General features: G+C 38.2%; 1 protein-coding gene across 1 annotated transcript; it reads left to right on the top strand.

The window, feature by feature from the left end:
* The first annotated feature begins 534 nt into the window (after positions 1 to 534).
* LOC110892705 lies at positions 535 to 13,961 on the top strand. Its single transcript, XM_035981263.1, has 4 exons — positions 535 to 614; positions 2,210 to 3,020; positions 11,615 to 12,566; positions 12,652 to 13,961. Exons 1-4 carry the CDS (start codon positions 535 to 537, stop codon positions 13,959 to 13,961), a joined length of 3,153 nt encoding a protein of 1,050 aa, XP_035837156.1.
* The last annotated feature ends 273 nt before the right edge of the window (positions 13,962 to 14,234 follow it).

The raw sequence follows: 14,234 nt of genomic DNA, 5'->3' as shown, positions 1-14,234 counted from the left end.
TCAGAAGCTTGTGGAGTAATGCCCCCTGAAGCGAGAAACGCTACATTCTTCAGTCCTGCTGAAGGTTGAGTTGCTTTAGGTTGATATCCAGCAGTGTTCATCTCTCTCTTGTTTACGTCCATTTCAAATGCCCTTAGAGTGTTGATCAGATCTGTCAGAGTAACAGGATTAGGATTGTTGAGGAATTCCTTCTTGATCATCATACACTGCAAGCTCCATTCCTTGGGGAGCGAGTCAAGCAATTTCTTTATTGCAGCACGATTGGTTACAGGATTTCCAGCTTTCTTCATTTTGGTCATCATGTTTAGGAAGCGGCTAATGTGATCAGACAAGCTCTCTCCACGGACTCCGCAGAACATGTCGTATTGCTTCTGCACCATATCTCTCTTGCTTTCGATCAGTTCTTCATTTCCCTCATAGTACTCGATCAATGCATTCCAGAGTGCATTAGCAGTTCGGTGTTCTTCAAACATGTTGCAGTCGTTTGTTGATAAAGCCATGGTCAAAGCGGCGTGTGCACGACGATCACGTTGAATGAGGGCCTTGTCTTCGTCAGTGAAGGTGGTAGCATCGTTGTTAGGAACCACCGTATCTCCTCTAACTACCATAGGAACGTGAGGTCCGGCCGTAACGGAGAGCCACAGATTGTAATCCGTATACTCGAAGAACGATTGAATGCGAGTTTTCCAAGTGCTAAAATCTTCCGCTCCTTTCAACTTTGGTGGGCGAGTGGTGGTTCCAGTTTCAAGTTCCGCTTGAGCGATTGGACTTAGTTGATTTAGCGACATTTTTCTTAGTTTTTGAGGAATGTGTGCTGAAACAGGCTTTAATTCGCTGAGAAACCAGTTAAAATCGCCGTCGAGCGATGTAGATTATGATCTCTGAGAACTTGTTCGCTGTCTTCGCTGATCTGATATCTGGCTAGTTCGCTGTCTTCGCTGTCGAGATGCTAGATCCTGCACGAACAACTACGCTGTCTACGCTGACAAATCAAACATCAAACGAAGTTAGATTATAATTGCCGGAAACCGTGATAGGAACGCTGTGATTCGCTAGCACGGTTCTCGAAGTCGCCTTCGATAAAATCGCTAATGGGTCAAATGATGCTATATCGCTGATGATCAGCAAATTTGCTCGAACGATAGTCGGCTAACTTGCTGATTATGCGATGAAACAGACAACGATTCAGACAAGATCGCTATCTTCGCTACGTTTAATGATTATCTTCGCTATATTCAAACTTATCGTCGCTGTGTTCAAAAATATCGTCGCTGTATTCAAAAATATCGTCGCTGTATTCAAAAATTTATCGCTATATTCAAGTTAACTTCGCCAACCAGAGGGTTTATCACGAACTAAAACCCTCTAATCACTCAAAAACAGCCCAAAAACCATGTTTAAATGCATCAAAATGACCAAAATGACTCACTAACCAAGTATTAACAACAACCTATTCATTAAACACACCAAATCAATCCATTTTAAGCCCAAAAAATTTAAAAACCTTGAAACTTTGAAAAACCTTCAAAAGCAATGAAAAATCTTAACAAGAACACAACAACCAAGAGCACAAAGGCTCTGATACCAAATTGTAGATCCCAAAACGTATCCGGATCACAGTGGTTGGTTGTTTTAGTCCAAAACACCTATTGATTAAGTGTTTGAACTATGAATAGTCAAGAAATGTCAAGAATGAAGATGAAGGTGAAGCTAATGGATTGATGAATACAACTAGTGTTGTATTGAATCCAAACAGAAAGATATAACAATACACAACCTTGGAAATCAGATTAAAGCTCAACAAGAATGTAAACAACACTTCTATTGCACCAAGAGCCAAAAGCTTGAGAATGTTACAATGCTTGGGGTATTTATACTAGTGTCCTGACTAACCAGCAAATTTATAAATTTGCTGGTATCTTAACTACACTAGGTCAGGAATATAACTTCTAGATAATTACAAAAACAACCCCTAAACATTCAAAATGCATACAAACTACAATTAAACTGATCCAGCACAAGTACCAACGATCTCATATGCTCTAACAATAAGATGGTGCATGGCCAGTGCAGTTCGTCGGGCACAACGTTTCATGGAAATAACGGGGAGAAAGTCAATTGGTGGTCCGTCTACCAAATTGGGTTTCGATAAATCTAAAGTGACATGCTTCAAATGCAAACAAAAAGGTCATTTTAAACGTGAGTGAAGAAACGAGTATGCTGATGACTCTGCTAATCCATTCCGACAAGATTATTATAAGAAAGCCATTTACCATCAGAATAAATCGGAACCTCCCAGGGTGAAGCAGATTGAAGAAAAAGAAAAAGATAAGTCTAGAGTTCTAGCGGTCATTCATGACGATGAAGGATATGACTGGAGTGAGATATTGCCTGAGGAAGACACAGTTGGTTACGCATTTGTAGCAACAAAGATTGTTCCGTTTAAAGACAAAAGAATGGAAGAAGAAAAGTTTGTGAACAGAAGAATGAAAGCCCAAACAAAAGTAAGTAGAATCTATAACATTTACAAAGAGGCAAAAAGGGCTAAAAGATGGGATGCAGACAGAGAATGCTACCTTGATCCTCAAGGAAATATCGCAATTGATCCCGATACCCTCAGTGTTGATGCAATAATTCAGCAATATGCTGAAGAAGAGGAAGCCAGACAAAGAGAATGGTGGGGTGAAGGTGAAAAGAAAGTGGAAGAGAAAGAAGAAAAGGTGAAGATGGCAGAAAAGAAGATTGATGATGGATTGATAGATACATCACAGGAGCTCACAACTGAAAATCTGATGAAGATGGCGGACAAAGTTCTAGCTGCAAAAGAACTGGAGGTAGATTCTAGTTCTGGAACTAAGTCAAAAGGCCAGGTCAGTCAGATGAATACAAATCAAGTGTCAGGTAAGAATGATAAAAGCGAAAGTGACTGCAAGAATTGCAGGAAAAACTGCAAAGATTGTAGTACTGTCGCTTACCTTAACAACAAAAAGGTTGAAGATCTGACAAAAAGAGTCAGAGAGGTAGAAAACCAGATCTTAAACCGGGATAAATTGCTGAAAGCTTCAAACTATCGTGCAAAAGAGTTAACTGAAAAAATTGAAAGTGATAAAAGTGACATAGAAAGAACCAAAAAAGAAAATGAAAAACTCATTCTAGAAAATCATCACATCACTGAAAATTTTGAGAAGCTTAAGCGAACGGTTAAAGATTCGGATGAACGAAATGGCAAAACCACAAAAGAGAATGTTCAACTGTCGGGTGTGTTAAGGGTGAAAGAAGAGTTAATTAATAAACAATTGGATGAAATTGCTAATTTGAAGCTTCAATTTCAAGAAGCAAAAATTGAAAACGAACGCATCCAATTAAAATTACCAGCTACAACTCCGCAAGCTTTGTTTTGCAACACATTGTTCCCAAACCCATCGGGAAAAACAAAGCTGGCGAAGATGTATTTTCGGACGGAACAGGGGTGGGATATCATCAGGTTCCACCACCCGTTTTAAACAATTTTTCTAAAAAAAGGTCCGGGCTGGTTAATGATGAGGAAGATTTAAAAGAAATCAAACTTCCAGAGTCAATTGATGTCACATTATCGTCATCTTCATCTGATGATAGTGTTTAGACTGATATTATTAAAAGTATGGCAGAATGTGTTTTGGAGTCTGATTCAAATGATGGTGATGGATGTTTCTTGGATAAATACATTCCGAAACAAAAATCCAAGAACAACTTAAATGAAGAACCAAATCTTGTCATGTACAAGATGTTGGGTTCAGATAAGTTGTTTTTGGATTCTGAGTTTCCAATTGAGAATGTAAATGTGAATAAATTGACAAATGTTTTCAAATTGGTCGAAGTTGAGTTGTCAAAAGTGAACAATCTGAGCCAAACAAAAGACAAATGAACTTTCAGAAAAATAAAACTTACTAAAACAAACCTGTTGTTCCACCACATTTTTATAATAACAAACGAAACAACTGGTCGGGTGGTTATCAGGGGGGTAAGTCTTATCAGAAAAAGAATGTTCAAAACAAGAAGTCTGTTGAAAAGAAAGTGTTTGTGAACTGCTCGAGTTCATTTTCTAAGAAGAACCTTAATTTTTTTCAAAATCAAACGAAGAGTTCTTTGAGGAAAAGGCCTCACAACCTCAGTCTGAAGGCACAAGTCGGGTAGATGACACCCGAACATGTTTTCGATGCAATCAAGTTGGGCATATTGCACGAAAGTGTACCAACTTGAAGTCTAAGACTGAAGTAGTTGAGAGTCAAAAGAAGAAAGATGAGGTGAAAGGAAAAGCTCCATTGGTTGTTGAGAAAAAGGTTGTGAAAAATGATAATACCAAAGTCAAAACTGAACCCGTAAAGAAAGTGGTAATTAAAAATGACAAATTTTACAAACGGGTCGCAACAACTCAACAAACATGGAAGCCGAAAGTTGCTGAGATGAGAGGAAGTGGTTTAAGAACAAAGGTTTCTAAAAAAGAAAAACAATCATCTTCTACCACATCGGTAAAGATGAGTGTTCCTTTGGATTTTTATAAAAAGATTGAAAAAGAAAAATCAATTTCTGAAAAGAAATGGGTGGCAAAGAAAGACCAACCATCTGATCAACCTCAAAAAGATGAATTTTTCGTATACAAAGAGGTTGAGGTTGACTCTAAAGTAAGATTGAAAATTAAATGATAAAAATTTTCCACCACTTTACACAACAAAATCTCACATCAAACATGAGTTGCCTAAGTCCAAAGAGGCTTGGGTAGCAAAATTTGTTTGATTGTGTATGATTTGCCAGAGCTTCCTTGATCGTGAAGCATGAATCGACATCTTTATTAAAATGTTTTAATCATGATGGTTTGTGTGCAGGATCTTGGGAGTGGCATATGTCGCCCAGGGTAAGAACTCGACATGGGGAAGTCACCGCGGAGCTAGCTTGGTCGGGTAGCGGCTCCCGGAGTGAGATCACTCCGGCGGTTGGGAGGACCGTGCACTATCCCCCCCCTTGTGTGCAGGATCTTCCAAAACTTGTTTCAAGATGGATCATGGATAGTGGAGCTTCCAGACATATGACAGGGAAGACCGCATTGTTATACGATGTAAAGAATATAAATGAAGGCTATGTTGGATTCGGGGGTAATCAAAGTGGTAGGATTGTTGGTGAAGGAACGTTATCCAATGGGATTGTGACGTTTGAAAGAGTTAACTATATAGGTGAGCTGGAGAATAATCTACTAAGTATTTCTCAGATTTGTGACAGAAAGTATACCACTCACTTCACTAACAAAGAGTGTTTGATTCTAAAGCCGGGATTTGTTGTCCCTGAAGAATGGATCATCATGAGGGCACCAAGATTCAACGATCTGTACGTGTTGGATATGAGCGTAGCAACGACAACCACTGTCAGGCTCATTGTTTTGTGTCGAGAACAACAGAGAAAGAGTCAAGGTTGTGGCACCGAAAGATGGGGCATATACATCTCAGAAAAATGAATCACTTGGTGCACAATGACTTAGTCACTGGCGTTCACATCAAAGGTTTTCATCTGGAAGGGGAGTGCATTAGCTGTGTTAAAGGCAAGCAGAAGTAAAAGTCGCACCCCAAAAAGCAAGTTAATTCAGTTTCAGGACCTTTGGAAAGACTTCACATGGACTTATTTGGTCCAGTGAATGTCAAAAGCATTACAGGAGATTACTACTGTCTGGTCGTTACTGATGACTATTCCAGATTTTCTTCGGTATCTTTCTTGAAAACAAAGGATGAAACTTTTGAAAGTTTGATGGCGTTGTTCAAAAAGATTTAGAATCTGTACCAGAGGCGTATCCGAAGAATTAGAAGTGAAAATGGTACTGAATTCAAAAACAACAAAATGGAAGAATTTTGTGAAGAACGAGGTATATTGCATGAGTTTAGTGCTCCATACACTCCGCAACAGAATGGAGTAGCAGAACGCAAAAATCGGACACTAATCGAGACAGCCAGAACAATGCTCGCAGATTCAAAACTTCCAATTAATTTTTGGGCAGAAGCTGTTTCTGCAGCATGCTATACGCTCAACAGAGTTCTCACTGTCAAGAAATTCAACAAAACATGATTTGAATTGATCAATAACCGCAAGCCTAATTTGAAGTATCTTGAACCGTTCGGGTCACCCTGTACGGTGATAGAACCTTTTGGAAAGTTTGGTCCGAAGTGCATTGAGGGTATATTCGTTGGATATGCAAGTCCGTTGCGACGTGTCTTCGTTCCAAGTGAAAAGCGGATTTTTGAAGCTGCAAATGTTGAATGTCAAGGTCATACGATGCCGCCACAGAACCAAGGAGATTCATGGCGTTACCACTACGACACTTTGTGGGATTCGTTTGATGTGATGGAAGAGCCTGAAGATGAAGAAGATTTCTTTGACAAATTGGATATTCTTAGAAATTATGAGTCATCGGAGGAAAGATTTTCAGATAAGTATTCTAGGCGATCACAACAAACTTCAAATGACGATGAAGCAGGTCCTAGTAATACTGGTGAACAAGATGATACTCCACATTCTCACGATAATCAGACGGCAACAAATGATAACACAACATCTGATATCGGTCCAACATTCGATCATAGTGATTCAGAATCTGAGGGGGAACAGATCCAGTTTTTTGATCAAACAAATCCTATCAGTGAACAAGGTGCAAATCAGAATGTCACTAATTTGGAAGGCAATGTAGATGTTCCGAGTGAAGTACTGCCCAGAACTCTTTCATATCATCCAGAGGAGCTGATCATCGGAGAGCTTCAATCAGGAGTTCGCACCAGACATCAAATTGACCTAGGACTTACAAGTTTTTATTCTACAGTAGCACCTTTACAAACTGAATTTTCACTATGTTGTTTTTTCTCGCAGATCGAACCTCGAACTTACAAAGAGGCGCTTACTGAAGACTCTTGGGTCAATGCGATGCAAGAAGAGCTGAACTAGTTTGAAAAATTGGGTGTCTGGAAACTGGTGGATCTACCTGAAGGTCACAGGAAAATCAACACCAAATGGGTGTTCAAGTGTAAAAGAGATGACAGAGGAGTTGTTCTGCGAAATAAATCTCGACTCGTTGTTCAGGGATTCAGTCAACAGGAGGGAATTGATTTTACAGAGGTATACGCTCCTGTGGCATGACTAGAAGAAATCAGAATTTTCCTGGCATTTGCATCATGGAAAAACTTCAAAGTGTATCAGCTTGATGTGAAGTCGGACTTTCTCTACGGTAAAGTGAAGGAGGAAGTCTATGTGGGACAGCCACCGGGCTTCGTCGACCCACACTATAAAGACAAAGTATATTTCTTGGATAAAGCATTATATGGCTTACACTAGGCCCCGAGAGCCTGGTATGAGACATTATCTCAGCATCTGTTAGCCAATCACTTCATCCGGGGAACTATTGACGCCACCCTCTTCACAAAGATAGTCAATGGTCACCTACTGATAGTACAAATTTATGTGGACGACGTAATTTTTGGGTCAACACACGAGAACTTGTGCAAAGATTTTGAGCAAGTGATGTAGCAGAAGTTCAAAATGTCATCAATGGGGGAAATGAAATTCTTCTTGGGACTCCAAGTTGATCAACTTCCTGAGGGAATTTTCATTCACCAGACGAAGTAAGTTCATGATATTCTAGAAAAATTCGGAATGTCAGGTTCTACTCCTGCGGCAACCCCATTAGCAACAAATCATGGGATTCACCCAGATCTCACTGGAGACAAGGCAGATGAAACGCTTTATCATTCCATGATCGGTTCATTGATGTAACAAACTGCTTCAAGACCCGACATTATGTATCCACGTGCCTCGCAGCAAGATTTCAATCTAACCCAAGAGCCTCGCACTTGATCATTGTGAAAAGGATATTACGCTACCTGAAGGGAACTCCATCGTTGGGGTTGTGGTATCCTAGAAAAGGCGATTTTACGCTCGAAGGGTATTCCGACTCGGATTTCGGAAGTTGCAATGTAAATGCAAAATCAACAACTGCAGGATGCCAGTTCTTTGGACTTCGCTTGGTTACCTGTGTTGGACCGTTGTTTTGACCCGAAAAGTCAGCCGATACAGTTCATCATCACATATAAAGGCGGAATCAGTATATATGATGTTACAACAGCTTGTCCTTTCAATTCCACTGCTTTTTATAGCTTTCTGAGTAAATTTTGACAGAGTTTCGCTCCAGAGCACACACACCACTATTATCAGATCCGCTCAAATGACCCCTATATATAGGTCTCACCGGTTCGCTCATATGACAATTCATATGAGCGGACCTATAACCTTGCACTATAAGCGAACCATCTACGTTCCTATAAGCGAACCTCTATACAACTTTGACGAATAAGCGAACCTACATCTAACAATACATATTTGACAATCTATACCCACCGTTGACCTATTTTGACCTAAGAATTCATGTAGACGTAGTCAACAGACATCCTATGCATCAACAACCTGGCAATGTAAGAAACAAACGTCTGTGGCGCTATCCACATGTGAAGCGGAGTACGTATCTTCCAGCAGTTGCTGCTCTCAGAACCTGTGGATACAGCAACAGATGCGCGACTATGGTTTGAAGTTTCTTAAAACTCCTCTTTTTGTTGATAATGAGGCCGCAATACAAATAACAAAAAATCCGATACATCACGCTAAAACCAAACACATAGAAATTCTTCATCACTTTATTCGCGATTGTTTCGAGAAAAAATTGATACGAATTGAGAAAATCTACACTGACGAGCAAAAAGCTGATCTTCATACCAAAGCATTTGATAGAACACGTTTTAAATATCTTTTAAAACAAAATGGTATGATGCTCTTATCGGTGTCGGATGGAATCATTGGTGTTGATGAGGATACCACTGTAGATGTTGTCGATAAACAATCTGCAATGGTTTGTCGATTTTTTGCTTGTTTTGGTCTTTAGGGGGAGATAGGTATATTTGTATATATTCTTAGAAAATCAAAAACATTAAAAAATCAAAAAGCAAAAAAAAAAAAAAAACCATGATAAAATTTCAAAATTCAAAAACAATAAAAAATGAAAAAGAGTTTGTGTAAAAAGGGAAAATGATAGTACATCAGCTAGACGGTTTCAGTATGCTAAAGATTTGTAAAGAATATAGCGTTAAACAGTCTTGCTGATGATGAGTCAATAAGTTTTTATACAATGAGTAAATATGTTCGGGATATAAACATAATACTTCAAACTTACTTATTTCGTGGGGAACACTAATTAGATATATAGGTAACCCCTGAAATCTCTTTTGAAAGGTCTCTTATTCTGATATACTAGGTCTTTATACTCAATGATGTCCGGGGTATTATTCCGGGACTTCTGCTGAATGGAAGTTCTGACCTAGTCCTTGGATAATACTTTACTCAAGTGCTTGAAACATAGCATAAGCCCTCAGCTGATTAAACAATAAAATTGATATCATTGCTGTTGTAGCTAAAAGATCCTCTAAAGGGGACATACCGATAAGTCGAAGATGATATCTCTCTGCTCATACGGAAGTATCGACCTGAGATCCCTCGGCCCTCGCATTTAATCCCTAAGTTAGGTACATATATCATTGTAGTATATTCACCTGTAAGACTGAATATTGGGATTTGGATACGGGAGTATATTCAAGAGGTGGGATACATAAATAAGTTTAAGTTCTTAATTCACCTAATTCTTATCCTGAACAAATTGAAACTTGTATGAAAATTCAAGATGGATCAGTATATTGGCAATCAATGTGAACTATTTAAAGCTTATAATGTTTTCGAGCTTAACAGTACTGGTAACCTGTCGGTAGCTGATATGATTCCCTAATACGCTCGCCAAAAATATGTCTGTAAATAGATTACTTTCATTACATTCTGTGTTTCAGTTTTTTTTATAACATTTCTAGTTTAGAATCTGCATTGAAAACTCAAAAAGATTTTTCATTTCTGCTTTATTTTGCGACAAACCAAAGCGGAGAGTTAATCTTCAGATTCACAGTCTGATGCAGATGCAGGAAGTTGTTCTGAACTGAAAGACGGGTTGGGAACTAATCTTGATACAACCAGAGATAATGAAAAGTCAAATGCAAGATCATTAATTTGGAACTTGTAAATTTTATGAAAAATTTTGATCAAAACGTCAGTATGATTTTGCTTTGTGTCAACCAAGATCATTAAGTTGAACTTGGTAGACGAATTAAGTACCTAGTGTCATTAATTTGGACCTAGTTACTTAAATAGATTTCTCAAACAGTGATAATGTAAAAAGGATCAAAAAGTCAACTCGATCAAAAGGTCAAACAGTTTGAAAAGCAAAAGTAACTTCGATCGAATGAGCTAGCCGATCGGCCAGCATTCCTAGCCGATCGAGTAGCCTAGCCGTTCCACTGTCACCCTATAAATAGGCAGTCAAAACACAGTCAAACGGTTACTGTCCTCGATCGAACTAACTCTCTCTCAAATCGATTCACTATTTTCACGAGATTTCTTGATTCTCTTTGCAACTTTTCATTGGTTTGTTGGTGTACTCATCATTCTCAATGGCAAAGGTACGCCTTTTCACATCCAAATCTTTGAAATTCATCATGTTCTTCTTGTTCATCTCTGTCGGCCCTTCTTTCTTAGATATAGGAAGATTTAGGAGGTTAAAATGGAGGGTTTTGATCACAATGATGAGATCTACAAGTTTACCGGTTCAATTTTTGCAAAATCTTGATTTAACATGGTAGATCTGAGATTAGATAGTTTCGGTATTCGGAGACTTCTTTGTGAAATTAGACACTTTGTAGGATGATTTAGACAAAGATAAGCATAAGGTTTTGATGTCGACAACATGAGGAATCTAGATCTGTGTTTAATTTGTGTTTTTGTGCATAAATTTTTTTAATCATCTGATAATGTTTGTCCTTAGCCGATTCTGTGAAAGATGCTAGTCGATCGGCTAGACCGGCCAATCGAACAGCAATGATGATTATATGTTTGTGTTGGTGTATATGGTAGATTATTATTGAATGCTTTGAAAATTGTGCCAAACAAATGCCTTTCATATCTGTGTGTTAAAATTTTCAGAAATATGTTAGTCGTCCGATTAGCATTGCTAGCTGATCGAATAGCATTTTCTAGCCGATCGAACAGCAATTGCTAACCGATCAAACAATATATTTTGTTATCCTATCCTTGAACAAAGTGCTATTCGATCGAACAACATTTGCTAGCCGATCGAACAACAACTGCTAGCCGATCGAACAACATTTGCTAACCGATCGAATAACATTACTTGTTACTTGGATATCATTAATTACTTCACATAGATTTCTGTGCATATGAATGTCAACTGATCGAAGAGCATTTGTTAACCGATCGAACACCATCTAAAACATCTTTGACAAAGATTGCTAATCGATCGAACAACACTGCTAGTCGATCGAACAGCAATTTATAATACACCATGAACTGTCACTGTCTCTTTGCAAATTCCAACCGATCGAACAGCAATGCTACTCGATCGAGCAGGCCAGTCGATTCATTAGTTCTATCACATAGAGAACTTCAGTGTTAGAAAAATTTTCAAAGATTTTCAAAATTCTTATACTGAATGTACTTGCAGGGAAGAGGAAAGGATTCTGATAAAGGTCATAATGTATCATATGCTATTGATGCTGATACAACAACTGGTACAGTGGTAGAAAAGATGGCAGAATTTTTAAGGGAAAGCAGAGTTGCAAAAGCAATATCCAATAGAACTGTGGTTTATGAATCACTTGTTAGAGCTTTCTGGGATACTGCAAGGTTTGATGAATCAGATAGTATGATACACGTTGTGCTGAAGAAAAAGGACAAAAATGGGAAAGACGAAGATGTTGAGATTAAATTTGGTGTTGCAGATGTAAGAAGAGTTCTTGATCTACAAGATTCTGATGATGATCCGACGATCATGTCAGAACGTCTTGTAAAAGGTTTATGGTGCAGAATGGGATTTACTGGGTACATAAACGGAAAGATGTATAAAAGAAACTTCTCCAAAGCATATCGATACATGATGCATTGTATGGTACATTCAAGGGCTCATAGAAAAGGTGCATATGATGAAGTTGTCGATTATATCATAAACTTCATAGCAAGCTTGGTGTTGAATAGAAGATATAATATGTCTCAAGTGATATTTGAATATATGAAGGAAAATGATAAGAATGAAGTTGACAGATATATCATGTATCCTAGGTTTATCATGATGATAATCAATGATCAGATCAAAGATCTTCCAAAGGACAGTAATGATGTGATGGAGCTAAGCAATGTAAATCTTGTCACAATCGGTAGAATCACCAAAGATAAATATGTGAAAACAAAACAGTTGATATGCAGAATAAAGAACAAAGAGTATGTTGCACCTGAAGATGACAAATGGAGACATGACAACAGTGATTCTCATAATGAGAATGAAAAGATGAAAGATATGGTCGAGAAAAAGACTAGGTGGTGGTGTGTCAGAGATGGAAAACGAAAAAGGACACCTAAGTCATCCCCTGCGGTTGTTATTCCTAAAGAAGGAGAAAAGGGTATAGTGAAAGGGGGAGCCTTAAGACAATTAGATCTCATATACTTTAAATGTTTCTAATCTTTTTGTCTATGTTTGTCTTGTAGGGTCTTCTGGAGAGCCACAGCAGAGGTTGGTTGATGAGACAGTTTTAGAGCCATCTGTGGTGATTAAACAAGGAGCTGAATTGTTAAAGCATTATTTGGAAAGTTACTTGAAAAAGAAAGAAGATGTTGCAGCTCAACAAGCTCAGGGATCAAGTGCCAATGTTGAAAAAGTCACAAGGGTTGAACCAGAAACAGAAGCTCGGAATAGTGCAAGTGATGAAGATTCTGAAGCTACTCAATCTCAATCAAAATTAATTCCTGAAACTCTTGGAAGAGGAAGAGCTCAATTAAAGAAAAAGCCTTCAAAGAAACAAAAAGGATCAGATGAAGAAGGTTCACCTTATGATCCTGAAAAATCAAAGAAGCAAAGAAAGAAAAGAAAAGCACCTCCTGCTGGAATAATTCCTAGAAATGTCAGAGCAAAGAAATCAGAAGCTGAGTCTCAGAAAGATAAAGATGGAAAGAAAGATCAACATGAAAAGACTCCAAGTGTTGAAATTCCAAAAGAGCCAGAGGTGCAAACGAAAGTAGATCCAATTGTTGAAGCTGAAAAGAAAGCAGATGAGGATGATTATGTCGAGATCAAAGGACTCAAAGCAGCTAGTCCTCTTCATATTCCACAAGATATTCCAGAATCTTCTAATCAGAAAGACACAAGTTTCTGTTGTGATTTCGATGATCTTGGTACTGCTACCGGGATTTTTACAGAAGATCTTCCTGAAGGAGAAAGTGATATGTTCAATGATAAAGCTGTCAAAGAACTAGTTCAAAAGGTCAACAATTTGGAGAAAGAGAAGGCTAAAACAGAGTTAGAGCGTGATATTCTAAAGAAACAAGTTGATCTTTTGATGAAAGGTCATGATCAGTTAAGAGAAGAATTGATGCAACAAAATGAAGAAGTGAACAAGGCAAGGAATGAAGCTGAAGACAACTCAAAGTTGTTTGATCTCTTAGCTGCTGAAATAACTGATTTATGTCTAAAGATAAAGCAACTTGAGGAGGTGAACCAAACTTTAAATCAGCTTCTCAGTGAAATGAGTGAACCTACTTCAAACGAGATGAAGGCGATGAAGTTGGAAATGGAAGCTATGAAGGCTGACAAAGTGATGAAAGATCAACAACTTCAAATGCTAACTGCTGTTGTGGAAAGTCATCTAAAAATGAACATTCATGCTGCATTCGAAGAGATAGATGTGATACAAACAAATGAAAGAAGAATGGAGCGAGAACGCCGTTTAGCCGAAGAAGCAACACAAAAGAATAAAGGTGTTGCTGAAGAGGTTGAAGTGGTTGATGGATCATCAAGTTAACTTGATGTTGGTGGGTCTTCTTCTCAACCTGATGTTGAAATGTTTGAAGTGGTTGAAGAACAAGAACAAGAAATAGTTGAAGGTGATCATGAAATGGTTGAAGTACAAGAACAAGTCATAGTTGTAAATGATCAAGAAATGGCTGAAGAAGAAGAAGTTCAGGAACCTGAATTCATGATTGTTGGTGAGCCTTTCGAGCCTCTTGATATTGATAATGTTCTACGAAGAGTTGAAATCATTCAAAGGAGAAGAAGAGCAAGAGAAGTATTACTG

This window comes from Helianthus annuus, chromosome 12 (assembly GCF_002127325.2).
Source record: "Helianthus annuus cultivar XRQ/B chromosome 12, HanXRQr2.0-SUNRISE, whole genome shotgun sequence".
NCBI lineage: Eukaryota > Viridiplantae > Streptophyta > Magnoliopsida > Asterales > Asteraceae > Helianthus > Helianthus annuus.
This window is presented reverse-complemented; position numbering and strand designations above follow the sequence as displayed.

Bases quoted from the DNA above. Each gene is read 5' to 3' on its own strand.
- LOC110892705 (XM_035981263.1), top strand. From the start codon at position 535: ATGAGGGCCTTGTCTTCGTCAGTGAAGGTGGTAGCATCGTTGTTAGGA. The intron at 3,021-11,614 runs GTAGAAAACCAG...ATGTACTTGCAG, and splicing joins TGACAAAAAGAGTCAGAGAG to GGAAGAGGAAAGGATTCTGA. The intron at 12,567-12,651 runs GTATAGTGAAAG...TTTGTCTTGTAG, and splicing joins TCCTAAAGAAGGAGAAAAGG to GGTCTTCTGGAGAGCCACAG.